This window comes from Ipomoea nil, unplaced genomic scaffold (assembly GCF_001879475.1).
Source record: "Ipomoea nil cultivar Tokyo-kokei standard unplaced genomic scaffold, Asagao_1.1 scaffold3267, whole genome shotgun sequence".
NCBI classification, from domain to species: domain Eukaryota; kingdom Viridiplantae; phylum Streptophyta; class Magnoliopsida; order Solanales; family Convolvulaceae; genus Ipomoea; species Ipomoea nil.
This window is the reverse complement of record NW_017619695.1, coordinates 183,293-204,822: the sequence shown is the minus strand read 5'-3', so window position 1 is coordinate 204,822 and position 21,530 is coordinate 183,293. Positions and strand designations below refer to the sequence as shown.

At 36.0% G+C, this 21,530-nt stretch overlaps 3 protein-coding genes and 1 long non-coding RNA gene across 4 annotated transcripts; 1 reads left to right on the top strand and 3 right to left on the bottom strand.

Annotated features, from left to right (window-relative positions):
* Window positions 1-9: 9 nt before the first annotated feature.
* LOC109169287 (cysteine protease XCP1-like) lies at window positions 10-1,652 on the bottom strand. The gene is made up of 4 exons (XM_019318161.1): window positions 1,025-1,652; window positions 716-951; window positions 488-628; window positions 10-385 (listed from the first exon to the last, which is right to left on the bottom strand). The coding sequence occupies exons 1-4, from the start codon at window positions 1,473-1,475 to the stop codon at window positions 170-172; spliced, it is 1,044 nt and encodes a 347-aa protein (XP_019173706.1). The 5' UTR covers window positions 1,476-1,652; the 3' UTR covers window positions 10-169.
* A 2,666-nt stretch (window positions 1,653-4,318) lies between these two features.
* Window positions 4,319-8,628, bottom strand: LOC109169264. The gene is made up of 3 exons (XR_002052209.1): window positions 8,266-8,628; window positions 8,078-8,165; window positions 4,319-4,555 (listed from the first exon to the last, which is right to left on the bottom strand). It is a non-coding gene; the product is annotated as an uncharacterized LOC109169264 (long non-coding RNA).
* Window positions 4,764-7,851, top strand: LOC109169260 (protein PLASTID MOVEMENT IMPAIRED 1). The gene has a single exon (XM_019318123.1). It carries the CDS (start codon window positions 5,005-5,007, stop codon window positions 7,618-7,620), a length of 2,616 nt encoding a protein of 871 aa, XP_019173668.1. The 5' UTR covers window positions 4,764-5,004; the 3' UTR covers window positions 7,621-7,851.
* A 2,123-nt stretch (window positions 8,629-10,751) lies between the features above and the next one.
* Window positions 10,752-11,564, bottom strand: LOC109169263 (RING-H2 finger protein ATL80-like). The gene has a single exon (XM_019318128.1). It carries the CDS (start codon window positions 11,461-11,463, stop codon window positions 10,891-10,893), a length of 573 nt encoding a protein of 190 aa, XP_019173673.1. The 5' UTR covers window positions 11,464-11,564; the 3' UTR covers window positions 10,752-10,890.
* Between the last annotated feature and the right edge of the window lie 9,966 nt (window positions 11,565-21,530).

The window sequence follows — 21,530 nt, the reverse complement described above, 5'->3', positions numbered from 1 at the left end:
CTGCTTTTGTCATAGAATATCACATTCACTTTTATCATTTCATTAAACAAACAGGGCAACCTTATATTTCAATATAATGTTTGAATATCTGTCTGACATATTGGAAATTGTTAGGAAAAACAATTCAGTAACTGATAGGAAAAGTGTAATCTGAAGCAATTGGTTATGGTCACTTGTGCTTGATAGGGTAAGAAGCCATTGTATTGATGCCACAGATCCCTTCTGCCTTTCCAGTGTTTCTCTTCATTCTGATGTATCCTTTCTCTCCCCATTTTGGCCCCCAAGAGTTCTTGACAATGATGTAGTCCATCCCCTTAGCAGATCCATACCCCACGGCTGCCACGCCGTGATCTATCTCGCTTCCACAATGCCCGTCAAATACACCCTGCAGTAGTTAACAATAACCAACCCATTAAACTGCTATGTTCCTTCATGTCTATGTTGCTTTGTTTTTTAGTTTTAAAAGAAACCTAAATATAATGTTTACCCCGCTGTAAAACTGGAAATCACGAGTGGAAGCCTCAATGCCTACGCTGAGAGGCTGGTTTGCCAGTGCTTTCAAGAGAGATTGCTCGTCTTTAGTGGGCACATCACGGTAGCCATCAATGGTCACCACCTCCGACTCATCCTATAGAATATCATGAAAAAAATGATAAGTGTACTCCTGTCATAGGGGCATATATAATATATAATATATTCATTCAAGTCAAGTTACCCTTTTCTCATCACAAGTGCCTTCTTCCATGAGGTAAGGATAGTCGTCCTCCTTGTGAAGTCCACCATTTGAAACGATGAACTGAAACGCGTAGTCCATGAGACCTCCATTGCAGCCATTGTTGTAGGCTGTGTCACAGTCTATGAGCTCTTGTTCCGACAGTGAAGTTAAGTTTCCAGTCACTATCTGGTTTATTCCCTCTACTGCTGCTACGGTTGAGAATGCCCAGCAGCTCCCTGTGTAACGCATTTGATTCCATTACGTTTTTGTTGAATCTAAGAAAGAATTACTCATTGATACAGTACTTACCACATGAACCTTGGTTCTTGACAGGGGTGACAGCTCCTTTCTTTCTCCAGTCAACAGATTTAGGCAAGTCTACAAAATCTCTGTAAGTGAAGTCTGATTCTCTCTTCTGAGGCAAGGCCTTGAGCCCCAAGTATTTGTGCTTGAACTCTTCGTGGCTCAAATCTGCAAATTCGTTCAAACCAAGCCAGTAGTTAGTCACCTCCTGGTTCCTCTCGTGGATGTGCTCCAAGTTCTCTTTGAAAATCTGAAACCTATGCAGCTTCTCTTCCACACTGTCGTATAATTTCCCGTGCTTTTCAATCCAGGATTCGAAGAGATTGATGAGCTTGTCGATGCTCGTCAAGTCATCAGGGGAGTACCCAACAATGGAGAAGTCACGAGCAGGCGCTGCTGAAGCTAAGAGAGACAGGGAAAGTAATGAAAGCAGGCACAAGAGATTGGAGAAAGACATGGTTTTTGTTGGTTGAAAGGCAGATCAGATCAGAGAGAATGGTGGAATATTGTGGTTAGGTTGATGGAGATGAAAGGGAGAATTTATATAAGATGCAATGTAATCTTGTGTGTGGCTCTTTGCAGATTAAGGTTTGCTTTCAAGCTAAGAAGACACAATACTGAGGCTTCAAGATTGCTTTCTGAGTTGATTATATTAAAAGTGTAGTATGTCCTGGCCAACCCTCCAGTTCTGTTGCTTATTATTATTATTATTATTATTATTATTATTATTATTATTATTAGGGAAAATTGCATCTTTGGTCCCTGAGTTATACCCAAGTTCCGACTCAGTCCCTGAGTTATGACCGTATCCATTTTTAGTCCCTCAGTTATGAACGAAGTGGCGTATTTGGTCCCCGAGCGTTAAAACTGACGAAAAAATTAAAAAAATATTTAAAATTTGAGGGGTAAAATAAGAAATTCACATTTTATTCTCCTTCTTATATCATAGCCATTTTCACAACATTATTTTCACTTTTTAGCCTCTTATTTCATGATTGTTCAATCCATATATTCTCAAGATATACAATTCTTAATAAAGTTACTGCAGAGCTTACGAAAGAATTTTACGTACTAAAAATCTCAAGTTACTCCCTTGGTGAATTTGTCATAAAAATAACATGAGAAATTTGATATCTTCTTGTATTTCAAAAGTTATGGTTTAATTACCATTATGTTTAGTAAGAGATATCATACACTTTTCGGATGATGTGTTTTACATGCTTGAAGACAATGATCAAGTGTTATCTTGTTTGTACTGATCAATCACAAGTTCCTTATACGAGACTCAGGTTATTAACAAGTCATACGAAGATTATTGAATTGCTTTTAGAGTTGAAGAACCTTGAAATAAAATGATGCTAGGAAGTTGAAAATAATGTTGCAAAAGTGATTTCAATATAAGAAAGTGAATAGAATGTGAATTTCCTACTTTACCCCTAAAATTTTAAATATTTTTTAATTTTTCCGTCAATTTTAACGGTCAGGGACCAAATGCGCCACTTCGCTCTTAACTGAGGGACTAAAAATGGATACAGTCATAACTCAGGGACTGAGTCGTCACTACCATTATAACTCAGGGACCAAACTCGCCATTTTCCCTTATTATTATTATTATTATTACTATTATTATTATTACAAGGAAACCTGCAGCACTACTTAGGGTGTGCAGGGAGCAAATCCCCTAGCTAGCCGGTAAAAGACTAGACAGAGGTAAATTGGCCGACTAGACAGAGGTAAATTGGCCTAGGTAAATTGGTTTAGTTATCCATAATTGACTGCTCAAACAAAGAAAGCTAGCTATTCTGATCAAACAAAGAAACCCAGCCAATAGCTAGGTCATTTAAATTCTGTTGGAAGTCAATAGTTTGACCAACTTGACTAGAATTACCCTGCCCTTTGTTGCTTTTTGTATAATAAAACATGTGTTGGCCACAATCATATTCATATCATAATGACATACATATATACAAACACTTCAAATTCTACAAATTAAAGAACAATAATATATGACTAAAATAAAATTTGATGCATGAAAAAGATACAACGTAGCTATGAATTACATCTATAGTTTAAGGTGGGTTGGTATGAATTGAAATACCCACAGTTCCACATCGTCACTAAAAGTTTTAAAAGAATAATCTTTGGCACATAAAAATAAAAATAAAAATAAAAATAAAATTGCATGCATGCATGCTTGAGCGAGAGATGAGATGTTGGTTTGTTGATAAGCTAGCTAGCTAGCTAGCGGAATCGATGAGAGGATTGGAGTTATAATTTTTGTCGATTCCGGCAAACGGTAGTTATGGACAATGGAGATGGCGGCGAGGCGCGGCCCGCAGTTGCAGCGGAAGATGGTTGGAAGCGTCAAGCGTTGGTGGGTGGGTGGGTGGAGGAACGCGGTGACTGGGATTGACGACGGTGGGCGGCGGTGTCGTAAGGACGCCCATTATTATAGTAGTCCTCAAGATAACAGTATTTAAGGTAGGGACTACTTTCCATAGGCATTATTGATATGCTCACTTCATTTGCACCTTGCTTTTGCTTGCTACTGCACCTTTCTGCACTTTCCTCTCTCCTTATTAACTGTTCGCTCGCCATCTTTATTTATCTATCTATCTATATCTATATATATTTCTTTCGATCTTCACAAACGTAACAAACGTCGTATATTTAATTAACTCATCTCCATCGAGTGTCGTAGAATGATTTATATATATATATATATATATTTAAGGTAGTACGTACGGTTAAGAATGCATGCGAATAAGGAGGAGTCCATTGAATTGAAGAAACGACTTGGTTGGAACTAATGGTCACTTTTCTTCATTTTTTCATGGTCATTCTTTATCTATTCTATAGCTTGACTTCTCATCTTAAAAACGTGCACTGCTCTCTATTCAATTCCATTCTACATTACTCCTTAATTTAACAATCAAAAATTTAGCAACTGTTATTTTTTTTTTTCTTTTTAAATTAATCAGAACTTGATACGTGCAACAATATAATGTTAAAAATTTAAAATTATATTATAAATTTCATTTTTTTAATTTAAATTTAATTTGTGTTATAATATTTTTAATATTAAAAGTAAATGGTGAATTATTGCTAACTTTTTGTGTAATGGTTAAACTGAATTTATTATTTTTGAGTTATAACTTAATTAGTTGACTGATTCAAAACAAGGTTGATAACTTATTTCACTAGAGTATGAATTTTGATAAAATGTATTATTATAAAACCTAGATAGAGAACCTAGCATAATTAAAACATATATGGTCTAAATGCATTGCCCTATCCTTTTCCAATTCCACCTATATATTTATTTAATATAATTCTGAAAATTCACAACATCATATGTTTCTCGTGATTATGGTACATTCTAGTACGCAATCAAGGACATATGAGTATATGACGCCCTCGCTAAGCTAGTTTTCACAAAAACCAATTTTAAAAAAAAAAAAAAAAATCCAAAAACCCAAAGATGGTGCTACGCTACTTCCATTCACCAGATGAGATGGCATCGTCGCAGCTCCGTTTCTGTGCAAAAAGACGAAAATTTGAGTTCAGAAAGTAACCAATCTTCGTATATTTAATTTGTAGCTAAACTTCAAACAATCTTTTAACACCTAACAACAGGTCTGCTTTAATTTTCCTGCCAAAAACTAATAAATTTTGAGAGAGACAGGGGGCAGGATAAAATGAAATGAGATAAAGAGAGACAAAAATGCCAACGTTGTTACCTTATCCTTCACATATTAAGGTCGTCCAGAATTCTTGGTTCACAAAGCACCAAGTAATGCCCACAATATGGAATATGGATCATTTATACAACGTAACCTTCCTCCTGGCCTCAAATGCACACATCAACCTAACCCGCCCTTCTTCACCAATGCTCCTCCTCTATGTTTATCTATCTTTAATTTGATTCCCATTTTTAATTACCAAATTCAATTCAATTCAATTCCTCCCTGAATTGCTGTTAGACTATGGCAGATTACTCCACCCGAAGAAATTCCAATACACAGCTCTTGCAAGAGCTGGAAGCCCTGAGTGAATCACTCTATCAGACCCACACTTCAACTACTCGAAGGACTGCATCCTTAGTGCTTCCTAGGACATCACTTCCTCCTACCTTAATTACTGCTGCTGATGATGACGATGTTGCTGTTAAGAATGAGCAGAAGATCATCAACCCGAAGCCTCGCTCCAGGCGCATGTCATTGTCCCCATGGCGCTCTAGGCCCAAGCTTGATGATGATGATCCGAGTGAGCAGAAGAAGAAGGAGCTCACAAAGGCTGCAACTCAGAGGGAGATTAAGAAGCTAGATGACAAAGCTGCTGATACTTCAGAGAAACGAGGACTTCTGAGCTGGAAGCCGATTCGAGCTCTCTCCCACATTGGTAAGCAGAAGCTAAGCTGTCTGTTCTCTGTTGAAGTGGTGGCGGTTCAAGGCCTCCCTGCTTCAATGAACGGGCTGCGCCTCTCAGTTTGTGTCAGGAAGAAAGAGACCAGAGATGGGGCAGTGCAGACAATGCCTTCCAGAGTTTCACAAGGAGCTGCTGATTTTGAAGAGACTCTGTTCATCAGGTGCAATGTTTATTTCACCCCAGGCAATGGAACACACATGAAATTTGAGCCAAGGCCATTCTTGATATATGCGTTTGCTGTTGATGCTGATGAACTTGACTTTGGAAGAAGCTCTGTGGATTTAACTCAACTAATTCAGGAATCCATAGACAAAAGCTTTGAAGGTACGCGTATTAGACAATGGGACACGAGCTTTAATTTGTCAGGAAAAGCCAAGGGAGGGGAGCTTGTTCTGAAGCTGGGGTTTCAGATAATGGACAAAGATGGAGGCATTGGAATTTATAGTCAAGCAGAAGGGCAAAAGACAAGCAAGAATAGAGACTACTCATCATCTTCGTTTGCTCGTAGACAATCAAAAACCTCCTTCAGTGTCCAAAGTCCAAGAATCTCTAGTCGAGCTGAAGGCAGAACTCCTTCACAGAAACTCGTAGCTACAGATTTACAAGGAATAGATGAGCTGAACCTTGATGAACCTGCTGTGGCAACGCCAGCAGCTCAAGAGTCTGTAAAGGAACCAGATGAAAAGGCGGAAGATCTAGATATCCCAGATTTTGATGTAGTGGATAAGGGAGTTGAGATCCAGGAAAAAGATAGGGTGGAAGATGAGCTATCTGAAGAAAACTCAAACTCTGATAAAAGGTCAGTCTCCAGCGAGGTTGTCAAGGAAATTGTGCAGGATCAGTTTCATCTGACAAGAATGACAGAGCTTGATGCCATTGCTCAGCAGATAAAAGCCCTGGAATCCATGTTGGGAGATGAAAGCTCAGTTAAAACAGAAGATGAAACTCAATCGCAAGGATTAGATGCAGATGAAGAAACGGTCACGAGAGAATTTCTTCAAATGCTTGAAGATCCAAACACAAACCAATTCAAAGTTAATCGACAAGCATTGCAGTTAGAAGGAGATGAAAACTCTGGAAAGAAAGAATCAGAAGTTTTCTTACCAGATCTTGGAAAGGGATTGGGCTGCGTTGTTCAAACAAGGAATGGAGGTTACCTGGCATCCATGAATCCTCTAAATGTTGCATTGGCAAGAACAGACTCCCCAAAACTTGCAATGCAGATGTCAAAACCATTAGTTCTTCCTTCGCACACATCAGTGAACGGAATTGAGTTATTCCAGAGAATGGCAGCTGCAGGAGTTGAAGAGATGAGCTCTCAGATTTTGGCTTTGATGCCTATGGATGAACTCATAGGAAAGACAGCAGAGCAGATAGCTTTTGAAGGCATTGCTTCATCAATTATTCAAGGAAGGAACAAGGAAGGAGCCAACTCAAGTGCTGCTCGCACCGTTGCTGTAGTCAAATCCATGGCAAATGCAATGAACAGCGGCCGGAAAGTAAGGATTTCAACAGGAATTTGGAATGTGAGTGAAGATCCTTTGACAGCAGAGGAGATTCTAGCATTCTCAATGCAGAAGATAGAAGAAATGACAGTTGAAGCTCTAAAAATTCAAGCAGGCATTGCTGAAGAACAGGCACCTTTTGATGTTTCTGCAATTAATGTGAAAACAAGTGAAGACAAAGAGAAAGAAAAAAGTCATCCACTGGCACATGCAGTTCCACTTGAAGACTGGGTAAGAGATAACAGTGTAGCTACTTCCAATGATGATAATGGTAGCACAGAAAACATAGCCATATTTGTTGTTGTCCAACTCCGAGATCCATTGAGGCAGTATGAGGCAGTTGGAGGTCCCATGATAGCACTAATTCAAGCAGCCCATGTTGACATGGGACCTGATAACTACGATGAGGAGAAGAGGTTCAAAGTAGCAACCTTGCACGTTGGAGGTTTAAGAGTGAAGAGTGGAGGAAAGAAAAATGTGTGGGACACTGAGAAGCAGAGGTTGACTGCAATGCAGTGGCTGATAGCATATGGACTGGGGAAGATGGGGAAAAAAGGGAAACATCAAGCTACAAAGGGCCAGGAATTGATATGGAGCATATCCTCGCGTATAATGGCTGACATGTGGCTCAAACCAATAAGGAACCCAGATGTCAAGTTCACCAAGTAAACCACACAATCCATACTGTTTCTTTTCCTTTTACGTTTTTTCAGTCTAGTAAGTTGATTTGTTGTTGTATGGTAGTTTAAACATTTCTTCACAGACAAAAAAGGGGTGGAAAACAAAGCGTATGGTCCATTATTATCATTACTAATGCTAATGAAAACTTGTATATTAGTAAATTGTTTGTAGCTTGCTTCAATATCTTGAATGTTATCACATAGCACCAGGTTTCTCAAATATACAAATGTTTGTCAGTTCTCATGTAAAGCTCAGAACCACTATGAAGGAAGCTATGCAATATGTACTAAGTGGGATAAAAAGGAAGTCTTGACAAGAACATTAAACACAAGACTTTCAATTGCAGTGATTGTGAATGGCTGTCATAAAACCATGGTGAAATGTTCCTTCGCATTTTGCATACAAGAATTTGATTTGCTATCATGTTATGCATCAAAGTGCATACCTTGCAATTTGAAATAAGATGCCAGCTAACCAAATTTGGATTTGACATCTATCCTCACTAACAACCTTCCAGACAACTCCAAAAAGACCTGCATTTCATGTCCAACATCATTCACTCAGATCCAAGGATTGGTCTCAAGTCTGACACGAGGGAAAGAAAACAGTAAAGTAGAAAGTCTTAGCTCAAACCTCTTAAAAAACTACTGCAGCGGTATCCCATGTCTCATTGTAAAAATACACTGCCATTATCGAGATCCACGATACAGACTCTCTTATGCATTACAACAAACACCGTGCCTGCCTGCTCACTGAAACCAATTAAGTTTCTCTAACCGAATGGGTGTTCAAGAAGCGATGTAGGAGAAAATCCCAAAGAATGAGCTGGATTTTCTAGCCATTTTTTTTTTCTTTTAAATCCAAAGATTGAAGAATAAAGTCATTTTTGTTTCCCTTTACATAGTATTTGCAGGTTCTACTCTAGATCTACAGTAAGAAATAGAAGACATGACAGTTGAACAACGGAAAACGCAGGGACGGAGGAAGATCAGGGAAAGTGGCAGTTGGTTGTCATTATTTTTAAAGATAAAAATATCTATTTAATAAAAAGAAAGAAAAATAATAAAGAGAATTAATGTATATACATTAATAATTTAGAATATAAAAACACTATAAGCATATAATTAAAGTGTAAAAAAATGTCATTTTCCCTTTTTGCTCTAAGATGTGTATTTCCCAGAAATTGGGGCTGTAGTGGGTGCTGTGTTGGTAGGTCCTCCGATCCACCTCTAATTTCAATGGCTCCCAATAAAAGGGTGGTATTAAGTGCCATTAATGTGGACTAATAACTTATGTTAATCATAATTTATTATCTTGTTAGGACAAAAGAATGAATAATGTGAGGCTACAGCACCATGTGGTCCGCTGGTCCAGTTAACACTCAAATTATTGTACCACTTTGAATTAATTTTTAATCTGGTCAATCAATTATGTGAATTTCATTCATTTAGTCCATGCATGATTATTAATTTTATATAATAGAATCATTGACTATACAACCGTAATTTAATTTGGTCATTTATTTACTTTCTGTTTTTTTTTTTTTTAAAGTTACTGGTCCTATTACATTGTAGTATCTGTTCATATACTTTCTCACAAAGAACCAATAACGCCTCCACTGAGGCTCGAACTCATAATCTTCCAAATGGAAGTCCAACCCGAGTACCATTAGACCACATAGTCCTGGTATTTACTTTCTGTTATTTTCAATGTTATTATTAAATCACCTGTAAAATACTTTACTTACTCACTCAACTTTTAAAAAAATAATAAAAAAATTAACACTACCTGTTTAAGTGAACATCCCATAAAATTAATAGAACGCCCTATGATTTTATATTATATGCTCCACCTACAGATTAACATCAGTTCATTGGTATTGAAATAGTGAGTCCTCCATAAAATCAATAATAAAATTCCACCACCTGTTTGACTGAACCACTATGAGCTAGGTTAATTCAATCGATTAAAAAAATATTAATTTTCTCATAAAAAACCTTTAATACATGACAATATTTATAAGATCAAAGAAAATATTATTGAGTAATTTTATAAGGGAAATAAAATCAATAGTATCACTTTTTATAGTATGTATCAAATCAACTACATATATAAGAGCTGCAATTATATTAATATATTAAGTAATTTAATTATAATATCATGTGATACTCCATATACTAATTTAATTATAATAGTATGGCAATTAATATATATTATGTCATAGTTTAATAGGTAAAGTGATACTGCATATACTAATTTAATTGCCACAATTATATTTGCTGTATTTTATTGTGATACGGTGTGGAATTTAGGTTTCCCCTAAATTGGCATGAATCTCCAATTGCATAATTATATTCCCATTATATAATGGTTGACTATTTTAAGGACGGGGGTTCATATCTGGTGGCCAGGTTCAGTTTACCGACTTCTAGCACTCACGATGCCAAATAATTTAAATTATCCGTTGCATTATTTTATAGTATCTAATAATGCTATGAACTGTCAGTCTGTCATCACTCATCTCATTCCTTAATTTATATCTAAAATTTCTTCGGCGGCTATTAATATTACGCAAATTGTGATGCAGATAGTACCGACTCTAACTATGAAATACTTGGTATTAAAAAGTCAGGTTTAAAACTTGTTGATAGTGGAACCTCGTATAATTTGTGATTGAGATGACGAAAAAGTTGGCATAATTTCACTTTTCAAAGATTCACACAATCTAACTTTAACTAATAATTCAAAAAATTTAATTCTTTTTCAGAAATTTGAATTGTGATTACGGAAAGCTAAGATTTAATAGTATTTTGGACTTGCAAAAACTGATATGGAGAGGTAACAACTTTTGGAGCGATTGCCGATTGGTATATATCCTCCTAAAGCTAAAACCACAATAGCTACAAGCACATGCTAAAAAGTCATTTCCTCATTGGCTTTAACTTTGAGGGATTGTTTTAGGAAAAAAAGTTGAGAAATAGTCGTCACATGTGATGTGATTAGTCAGTGCCGCAAAAAATGGTAAGCAGAAAATGACAATTCATTGTATAGGAATAGGAGCAGAGCGTTTGGACGTGATGAAAGGGGAGCTGAGGCGGTATGTACACTTTATCAAATAGTGGACACCGTAACAAATAGTTCGGTTATTAATTTGTAATTTAATGGTGATAATAGGGGTTTTACACAGTACACTTGTATATATACATACATTATACATACATACAGAAAAGTGGAAGGAGTAAAGCTAGGCTAGCTAAACTAAGGTAAAAAAGGATTTACGTGATAGGCACTGGGAGGAAATCTGGTGTCGGCCACAGGTGCGGCGGTGGATGAAGAGGTAGGAGCCGGCAATTCGCCGCACTTCTGGCACCTGGAGGACACCAGGATCTGGCGGCAAGACGGACAGGAGGAGTGAGATCCGAGCCAAGTGTCAATACATCCAACGTGGAAGCCGTGGCCGCAGTGAGGCAGGACTCGGATTTCGTCTCCGGAGGCGAACTCCGTGAGGCAAATGGCGCATTCGGAGAATTTGGAGGCGAGTTCGGGGGCGAAGCTGAGCTTGGGGAACGACTTCAGGATCTTCTTCTTCAGGCCTTTGTTGGCCGGAGGCGGAGGAGCAGCGGCGGCTCCGGCAGAGATCCGGCGGATCCAGGCGCAGCGAGCGACTGCGGCCAGGCCGAGGACGCAAATTAGGGCGCAGAGAAGCGCGGCGAGGATGACAACGAAGTCGGAATCGAAGCCTCCGATTCGAGATGAATCGTTAGGCGGTGGAGTAGAGGAAGGTTGATTCGACGATTTTACACCGCCGTGAATGCTGGAATGATCAGTCATGTGGAAGAGGACGGCGTCGGTTGTGCTGTGGGAGCGGAGCGGAAAAGAGTTTGTGCGTGTATTTAGAGAAGTAGCAGCAGTAGAATACTAGAATTAATAGTCCAGTTCGGAGTTAGGACTTGCTTTTATAATAAAATCAGTTACCAACTGTTTAAACGTAACCAACACTGCAATGTTTTTTTAACATTATTGATTCTATACAAAATAATATTTAACTTTTTCAAAATAATACAGTCTAAAGAGTCAATACTTTACTATTCAAGTTCGATCATATAACCTTTCCTCAAGCACACCAATACTACAATATAATTTATTCATTTCTTAATGCATATTTTTAAAGGACAAATACTTTTCCATGTAATTAATACTATATCAAATAAATAAATAAATAAATAAATAAATAAATAAATATATATATATATATATATATATATATATATATATATATATATATATATTAATTCAACCATTACGACTAAAGTTTTGAATTTTCAAAGATTTCTCTATTTGGACTCTGAAATACTTTAATTTTGAATTAACAGTAAATAAATGAGAGATGATATTAAAAAATAGAGAGATGTTCAAAGCGGAGCAACACCCAAGTTTTGAACCATTAACTTCTAAGTTAAAATTAAAATATAATGAATATAAATTCTTACCATTTCTTTATGGAGCCTTTTAATTTTAATTGGAAACTTTTAGTTTTTATTTCTAAAGTAATTAGGTAAAAATTAAATATTGGGTCTCTAAAATTTGGGGCCCTGTGATGTAACCCAGCTTGCACAACTCAAAATCCGACCATGTTCGTCGGTGGCCGATCACTTTTTTGCTTAAAAATATCGTCAGAAAGTGACCGGATCTTCAATGACCTATGTTAGCAGGTTATTTATCTATATTTGGGCTTCATTGCATCAAAATGCATTATTCATAAGTGTAATTGCACATTTAAAAAGTTGAAAAGATTAATTAACTTTTTAACTAAAGTTCGATGACCTGTTTGACAATTTTCCCTAATTAATATTACACTTTTCATTATACATATTTTTCTTTAGCCTAGCGGGTCCTTTAAATTACATCACGTTTAGTTAGTTACGTTCGATCACAACCAACAACGTCACGCATAGATCGAATTGAAGATGCTTAAATTTAATTGCATATATATGCTTATAATTATAATTACTTTATAAGATTGACTTCATAATCAAGTTGGTGGAGTTTTTTTTTTTTTTTTGAATGCTACTAGCTCTATTACATTGTAGTATCTGTTCATATACTTTCTCAACCTATTGAAACACAAAGAGCTAATAACACCTCCACTGAGGCTCGAACTCACAACCTTTCAAGTGGAAGTCCAACCCGGATACCATTGGACCACATAGTCCTAGTAAGTTGGTGGAGTAATTAACTCATTAATTAATTTCAATGTTCTAATATAAATTTGACTTTTCGTGAAATTGTTTTGTTTATCTTCTTGATTTAAGCTGAATAGATATGATGAATATATGACTGAGTCATCACCAAGAGCACACATTCAAAAGATAGGAACACACACACACACACACACACACACACACACACACATATATATATATATATATATATATATATATATATATATATGCTATTTTTCTGGTGCACACCTTACTTAACCCATTGGTGCACAAAACAAGGGCCGATAGCAATGCACAAAATACACAGGTTAATATATATATATATATATATATATATATATATATATATATATATATATATATATATATATATATATATGGTTGCAGTAAGCGCTAGTCGGGCGCCAGGCAGCGCCTAGCGCCTAGGTGAAATCTAGGCGGCGCTAGGTAGGCGCCAAAAAAATAGTAGGAGACTAGCAGTTTGACAATTTTAATGATGATGTTTTCAACATTCAATCAAATAACACATCCAAATAAATGAAATAATGATAATTCATAAGTCATAACATCAAAATAATATTAAAAAATAAAAATACTCAAATATGAAATACTCAAATACTTCAATCATCCAAAGATTCAAAGTATCAAACTAGTATAGTCTACGGACGGCTGGACCGGACGAAATCTGTCAAAATTGACCGACTCGGCCGAGTTGGCCGACTAGGCAGATTTTGACCGATTTCGGCCGATTTCTCTGCCTAGGCGCCCTGCCGATTTTTGGGCACCTAATAGTGAAAGCGGAACGGCCTAGGGGCGCCGCCTAGGCCGATTTTTACAACAGTGACAACAACTCACATTAAGTACACACTCACGCACATTAAGCACAAAACTCACGCACCTTAAGCACAAGACTCACGCACCTTAAGCACAAAACTCACGCACATTAAGCACAAAACTCATGCACCTTAAGTTTCAACACACAACTCACATTAAGTACACACTCACACACATTAAGCACAAAACCCACGCACTTTAAGCACAAGACTCACACACCTTAAGTACAAAAACTCGCGCACATTAAGCACAAAACTCAGGTACACACTCACGCACATTAAGTACAAGACTCACGCACCTTAAGTACAAAACTCACGCACATTAATCACCCGCACAACCGCAGGGGAGACACTTACCCGGACTGGAACTTAATTAATATATATATATATATATATATATATATATATATATATATATATATATCGAATTTTCCGGCAGTCATCGGCAAATTATACCATGGACCAGGGTCTATGTTAGATATATTAAATATAATATATTTAATATAATGTATATTAAATATAATATAATATATCAATATATTATATTTATATATTGAGAGAGAAGAGAGAGGAATGAATAATGTTATTTGAAGGGATGATTAACAAATGAATACAAACCACATATTTATACTGAATGAAAGCTACTAATCAGGAAGCTAATGCTCCATGTACTAATGCTATAATTTAGGCCACTCTTCACATACAATGCATGACCCACACCCATTACTTTCATTATTTCCAACAAATTAACTAATTATTAATTACTTGCTTGGTTTAATAATTATAATAATAATATTATTATAACATTGCCTCCTTTAAACCAAGTTGGATATATTGGTCATTCCAATTTCCTTCTTCAATTTGAGAAATGTCTCTGTCTTCAGCGGCTTCGTAAAGATATCTGCAACTTGACATTCACTTGAACAATACTCAATGTTGATTTGCTTTTCAGCAACCAACTCTCTGATTTTGTGATACTTGATATCAATGTGTTTGCTGCGACCATGAAAGACTGGATTTTTGGAAGACTGGATTTTTGGACAACGATATTGCTGATTTGTTGTCACCAGAATCCGTGCATTTGACATACAAAGTGTGTTCATGAGGACATCTCACAAAATCACTTTCAACAAAATATGAGTCAATGCAACCATACCACGCCCTAGGCGCTTGCTTTAAGCCATACAAGGCTTTTCTCAACCTGTACACTTTATTTTCCTCCCCTTTCTTCAGAAATCCTGCAGGTTGCTCAACATATATTTCTTCTTCAAGAAAACCATTCAAAAAAGCAGACTTGACATCCATTTGATGCAATTTCCAATCATTTTGAGCAGCAAGAGAAATAACCATTCGAACTGTATCAAGTCTACTTACAGGAGCAAAAACCTCAAAATAATCAATACCTGGTTTCTGCTTGTAACCCTTTGCTACTAACCGTGCCTTAAAACGGTTAATTTCTCCATTTGACTTGTACTTCGTTCTGTAAACCCACTTCACTCCAATTGGCTTCTTTCCAGGAGGTAAATCTGTTAACTCCCAGGTACCATTCTTTTCAATGGCACGGATCTCCTCATCCATCGCCTTAAGCCAATGAGTTTCTGTAGCAGCCTCCTCAAAAGTTAAAGGATCACAATCTGCAAAGAGAGCAAATTGAACAATTTCTTCATCAGACAGGTCATTATCATGACCCAAAACATAATCTTGCAAGCGAGCTGGTAAGTGGCGCTCGCGCTGAGATCGTCGAACTGACGACTCTGGCTGTGAAGGAGACTGGACATTATCTGGAATCGGTTGCTCTTCAACAATATTTTCAACAGCAGGAATAACAACTGAACTTTCATCTTTAGCTAACCAATCCCAGGCACCATATTCATCAAAAGTGACATCACGACTTATAACAACCTTTTTAGTTTCAGGATTGTATAGTTTATAAGCCTTTGAAGCGTCACTATAACCAATGAATATGTACTTCTCACCTTTATCATCCAACTTCTTTCTCAATGGATTCGGCACGTGGGCATATGCCAAACATCCAAAAACCTTGAGATATTTGATAGAGGGTTTTCTCCCACTCCAAGCTTCTTCGGGCGTCTTATCACGGACACTCTTAGTTGGACACCTATTCAACACATAGACAGCACAAGCAACAGCTTCTGCCCAAAAAGGCTTAGGCAGATCCTTAGATTTCAACATGCACCTCACCATATCCATGATTGACCTATTCTTCCTCTCAGCCACTCCGTTTTGTTGTGGAGTGTATCTAGCTGTCATTTGGTGCTGAATACCCTTTTCTTTCAGAAAATTATCACAAGCAATATATTCTGTACCTCTATCAGTTCTCAAGATTTTAACTTCATAACCACTTTGCTTTTCAACAAAAGCCTTAAATTGTTTGAAAACATCACATGCTTCAGACTTTTGCTTCAGAAAGTAAACCCATGTTTTCCTACTGAAATCATCAATGAAAGTAATAAAGTACTTACAACCTCCATATGAGGGAACCTCCAACGAACACAGGTCTGAGTGAACAATCTCCAACTGTTTTGTGGCTCTCCTTGACTTGCCCACGGGAAAGGGATCTCTATGCTTCTTCCCAATCACACAAATCTCACAGATACGATTAGGGACATTCACAACAGGTAAATCAGAAACAAGTTCCTTTCTCGCAAGATAGTTTAACCCAAAAAAATGAAAATGCCCAAACCGCATATGCCATAACCAATTATCATCACAAACTTCAGAATTAAAGCAATCAAGGAGAGTATGCTTAATTTTCAAAGGAAATAGTCGATTTTGGGACATATTTACCTTTGCAATCAAAAATCCTTTAGCATCTTCAATGGTACAACACCCCTGAGCAATATGTATCTTATATCCTTTTTCTGACAACTGACCCATACTCAACAAATTTTGGTCTAGTTCAGGAACATAGAACACATCGGATATAAAATTTTGAGTACCATCCTTCAACTGAATAGAGATTTTACCTTTTCCCAAAATTGGCACCTTTGACTTATTGCCAAACGTTACTTCAGACCGGACTGATTCATCTAGTTCGGAAAACAATTCTTTCTTCCCACACATATGGTTACTACACCCAGTATCCAAGAACCATATGTTCTTATCTGCAGAAAAACTATCGCTGGCCAAAAGTAAAGTTTCAGAACTCTCACCAGACTTTTCAGCAATGTTTGCTTGATTTCCACGATTGTTGTCCTCATTATACCAACAATCTGCAATCTTGTGCCCATACTTGCCACAATTGTAGCAATGAAATGGAAATTTACCTTGTTTGGTATTACCTCCACCTCTTCCTTGGTTGGAGTTACCACGTCCTCCTCCTTGGTTGAAGTTACCACGACCTCTTCCACTAGAACCTCCTCTTCCTCTTCCACGACCTCTACCAGATCCTCCACCTCTTTGATTAGTGCCAGTCACATTAAGGGTGACTTGACTCTTCAAAGCTTCTTCTGCTAGTGGTTCCGATTTTGACGCAATCCTGTCAATATGACTTTCTACCATACCTTTCAGCTCTGCAATTGATAAGAGCTCGGTTTTGTGTGACTCTGTTATTGAAGCCACCACATGGTCATACTTCATCGGCATAGTTCGAAGAACTTTTTCAACCACTGCACCATCTTCAATCGTATCTCCATATAGCCTCATCTTATTCACCATATCAATAAGACGAGTGAAATACGCATCTACTGTTTCTGTAGAGGTCATCTCACAATTATCGTACAACCTTCTCAACGACTGCAACTTAGACTTCTGCGCCCGATCGACTCCTTTGTGTGACACCTTTAAGATGTCCCAAGCTTGTTTTGCTGTTTGAGCACGAGCTAATTGCCCAAAAATGGAATAATGAACACCTTGGTGAATCTGACCCAAGGCCAATTTATCTCGCCGTATAGCGGCTGCATCAGCTCCTTCGGGTAGACCGGGATCAACAAAGCTCCAAAGATTTTGAGCTTGCAAATGTGTGGACATCATAATTTGCCAATAATTGTAATCGAGGTTCCCGTCCAATTTGGGACCCGACCATACAATATTGAAATTTGTGGCCATAATTCACTATGAAAAATACCTCGGGGTTGAAAGGTTGACTGGCTCTGATACCAAATGTTAGATATATTAAATATAATATATTTAATATAATGTATATTAAATATAATATAATATATCTATAATATATATTAAATATAATATATCAATATATTATATTTATATATTGAGAGAGAAGAGAGAGGAATGAATAATGTTATTTGAAGGGATGATTAACAAATGAATACAAACCACATATTTATATTGAATGAAAGCTACTAATCAGGAAGCTAATGCTCCATGTACTAATGCTATAATTTAGGCCACTCTTCACATACAATGCATGACCCACACCCATTACTTTCATTATTTCCAACAAATTAACTAATTATTAATTACTTGCTTGGTTTAATAATTATAATAATAATATTATTATAACAGTCTACCTTGCATTGTAGACCCTGGTCCAAAAATAACCTTCAAATTCTGTATTTATAGTTGACATATTTTGTACCTACAATTGATAGTTTCTGTACCTATAGCTATCATATTATATTATGTGTCAGCAATTATCAAGTTAATTATTTGTTTACATGTACAGAAACGATTAACTGTAGGTACATAATGTGTTAACGGAAGGTACATAATTTTTGTATCAGAGTTCACAATACAATATGAACTCTGGTGCATAGGATAATAATTGGCAATCATAATGACTAAATTATATTGTTTCCAGACCAACTCTTCCATTGCGTTTGTATATTTGATGAGCAGGCCAGGCCGGACTAGAACGATAAGATGAACGTACTAAGCATTATATCCACTTCGATCAGAAAGTGTATTCTGAAACTGGAATATAATGTTGTAAATACTACATGTGTTTACACATAACCACTCCGACTTCTTCCCATTTGTCTTTCATGTGCGTGTAAAACAAAACAAAAAAAGGGGAAAAGTGAAACTAAAGAATAATAATAAAACATTGACCTTCATACATATGAACAGGAATTTGGGTCTTTCCCACCAACAACAACTAACATAGGCTAAGTATACATCGATCTCATCCCAAATTTTATATATATATATATATATATATATATATATATATATATATATATATATATATATATATATATATATATATATATATATATATATATATATATATATATATATATATATATATATATATATATATATTGCGCACACTTTTCTAATTAATTCTATACTAATAATAATTTCCATCATCTATCTGATGACTCCTTTCCTCACTAACCTAACCTTCCCGGCCTATTGATTAGACTAAAAGAATTGAAATGCACTTTGTAGTGACATCTGACTTTCCCCTTCCAATTGCATACAACTTTATTGTTCTACAAAATATGATCCAATGAAACATAACAATAATAATAATAATAATAATAATAATAATAATAATAATAATAATAATAATAATAATAATAATAGCATAGATTAAATCGGCTGTCACCTTATGTAGTTATGTGTTTACACTAAATTGAAATGTAGATATAAACACAAATTTGCATTTAATAACTATTTAAATTCAAGGTGTATGGTATATGAACAATTAGATAGCTTCAATCAGTTAACTGTTACGTTGGTGGCTCAATAGACAAGGCCCTGTCGAGTTTTAAACATTGATCTCTTCTTTCAAATACAAGTTACTGAATTAGTGAGTTAAATTCATGCCGACATGTAATAAGTTAGGTTAACGAGAAATATTATTATGGTGCATTTTTGTTTACTTAAATATATAATATTGTTGCCACTGCACCCTCTAATGTTTAATTTGTTTATTATCAAGAAAATGGCGCTTGGTGGTGGGGAAGGGTCTCGGCCAGTTGGCCTCTTGGTTTCCAAATTTCACATGTTTTAATGATTTTCGATGTTTACGGAGTTATTAAGGGCTGCCTGTAAGAATTAGGGCATTTGGATCCTCATCCTTCTTCAATATAAGTAAAACTAGAAAAAAAAAAAATGAAGTTGCAAGAATATAGGGAGAAAGCGGAGATTTTTTTTTTTTTAAATATTAATATTTAAACTATTCACTACAATGACACAGGTTGGTTTCTATTTATAAATGTGGGAAACATATTCTAGAAGACCTATGAAAGATAAAGATGAAAGTATATATAGTTAGAGTTGTCTATTAGTCTTGTTGATTTGAGCGGGTCAGCTATGACAATCTAGGTTGGTTTATCTTATTATATTGCGGTTATTTACTAGTTAGGATCACAAGTAGGGTTTACCTCATACATACCTTCAGATAGTGGCTGTGAGTTTCTTTCGTCACTAAAGAAAATCAGAGTACGTTAAAAGTTATTTAAATATTTGTTTGTTTATACTTTTTTATACTTCCAATTTCAAATTAAATCACATTTCAATACCTTTTGGTGATTATGGACATGGATTGTATCCATATTTCAATTTTTTTATGTATTATCAAACATACACATTACTTTTACTAAAACTCTTTTATATTACGAATTTGGTTTTAAATTTTACTCTATTTTCCAATAAAGAAAACCCCCTAAATTTTACAAAATAGGAAATTTAATTTGGCTCACCCAAAATTTGTTTCTATAGAATGGCATTATATTCCTTTTACTTCTAGTGCATGCATGCAATACTTATGTTAGTTTGGCTTACTCATGAAATGCTTGTGTTTCTATTCACACAATTTTTGTACTATTCACAATAATGATTTTTCCGATTATCAAAAGTGGTCGAAACAAGGCTTTCGACTTGATATAAGATTACTTTCAGGAGGTCGGAAATTTCATAATTTCCAGCAGTGTCATAACACAATACACATAAACTTTTAACTAAATACACATAATAGGTTTGGTTAACATAATACACATAAACTCATAACACAATACACATAAAATTTTAACTGAATACACATAATGAGGTTTGGTCTGTTCAGATGGACAAAGTGTTGTCAGTATGACGTCAGCATGAAACGCGTGCGTTTTGTGCTTGAGCGCACATTTCTATGTACGCCGTGGTGCACGATATAAATTGCCCTGAATTATACATAAAATACTTTTTTTAAAAAAATTGGATCGCAAAAATTGGAGCCCTTAGCCGTCGCCGGCCTTGGGCGCAAATTATGCTGTGCAATCGGGTGCACACGGTTGCAAAAACGACGTTGTTTTGACTAAAAACGCGCATCCCACTTAAAAAAAAAAAATTCAGGTTCGATTTCCGGCGATAGCATTTTTTTTTTGTGCATAATTTGAATTATATATCCACAAATTCACAAGTGTATATCCACAAATTCATAACTATATATCCACAGTGAATGAATAAAACAAAATCCAGAATGAATATATGAACTAAATATCCACAATGAATGAACAACATAATACTGTTGAGGGTAATCGAAACTGAATTGCACTTTTTGTAGTGTTTAGTGGCCTAATTACACTTTTTTTTTTTTTCGTTCAGTGGCCTAATTGTATTTTCAAGTTATGTTCAGTGATCAATTTGAACCTTATTATTATTTTTTTTAAATGAGACGCACATTTTTAGTACAAACGACATTGCTTTGCAATCGTGTGCACCATGCATGGTGAACTGCATGGTGCACACGATTGCACATCATAACTATTGGCCCGGGGCCTGGCATGGACAACAACGTTATTAAACTTGTCTTGAATTGAACCATCTATCTTTGGATTGGAACAAATAATAATAGCTATGCCGAAATCTGTGTGTGGACTGTGGAGTAATAATGACTATATTCCATCGCACACAACAAATTTAATTATTC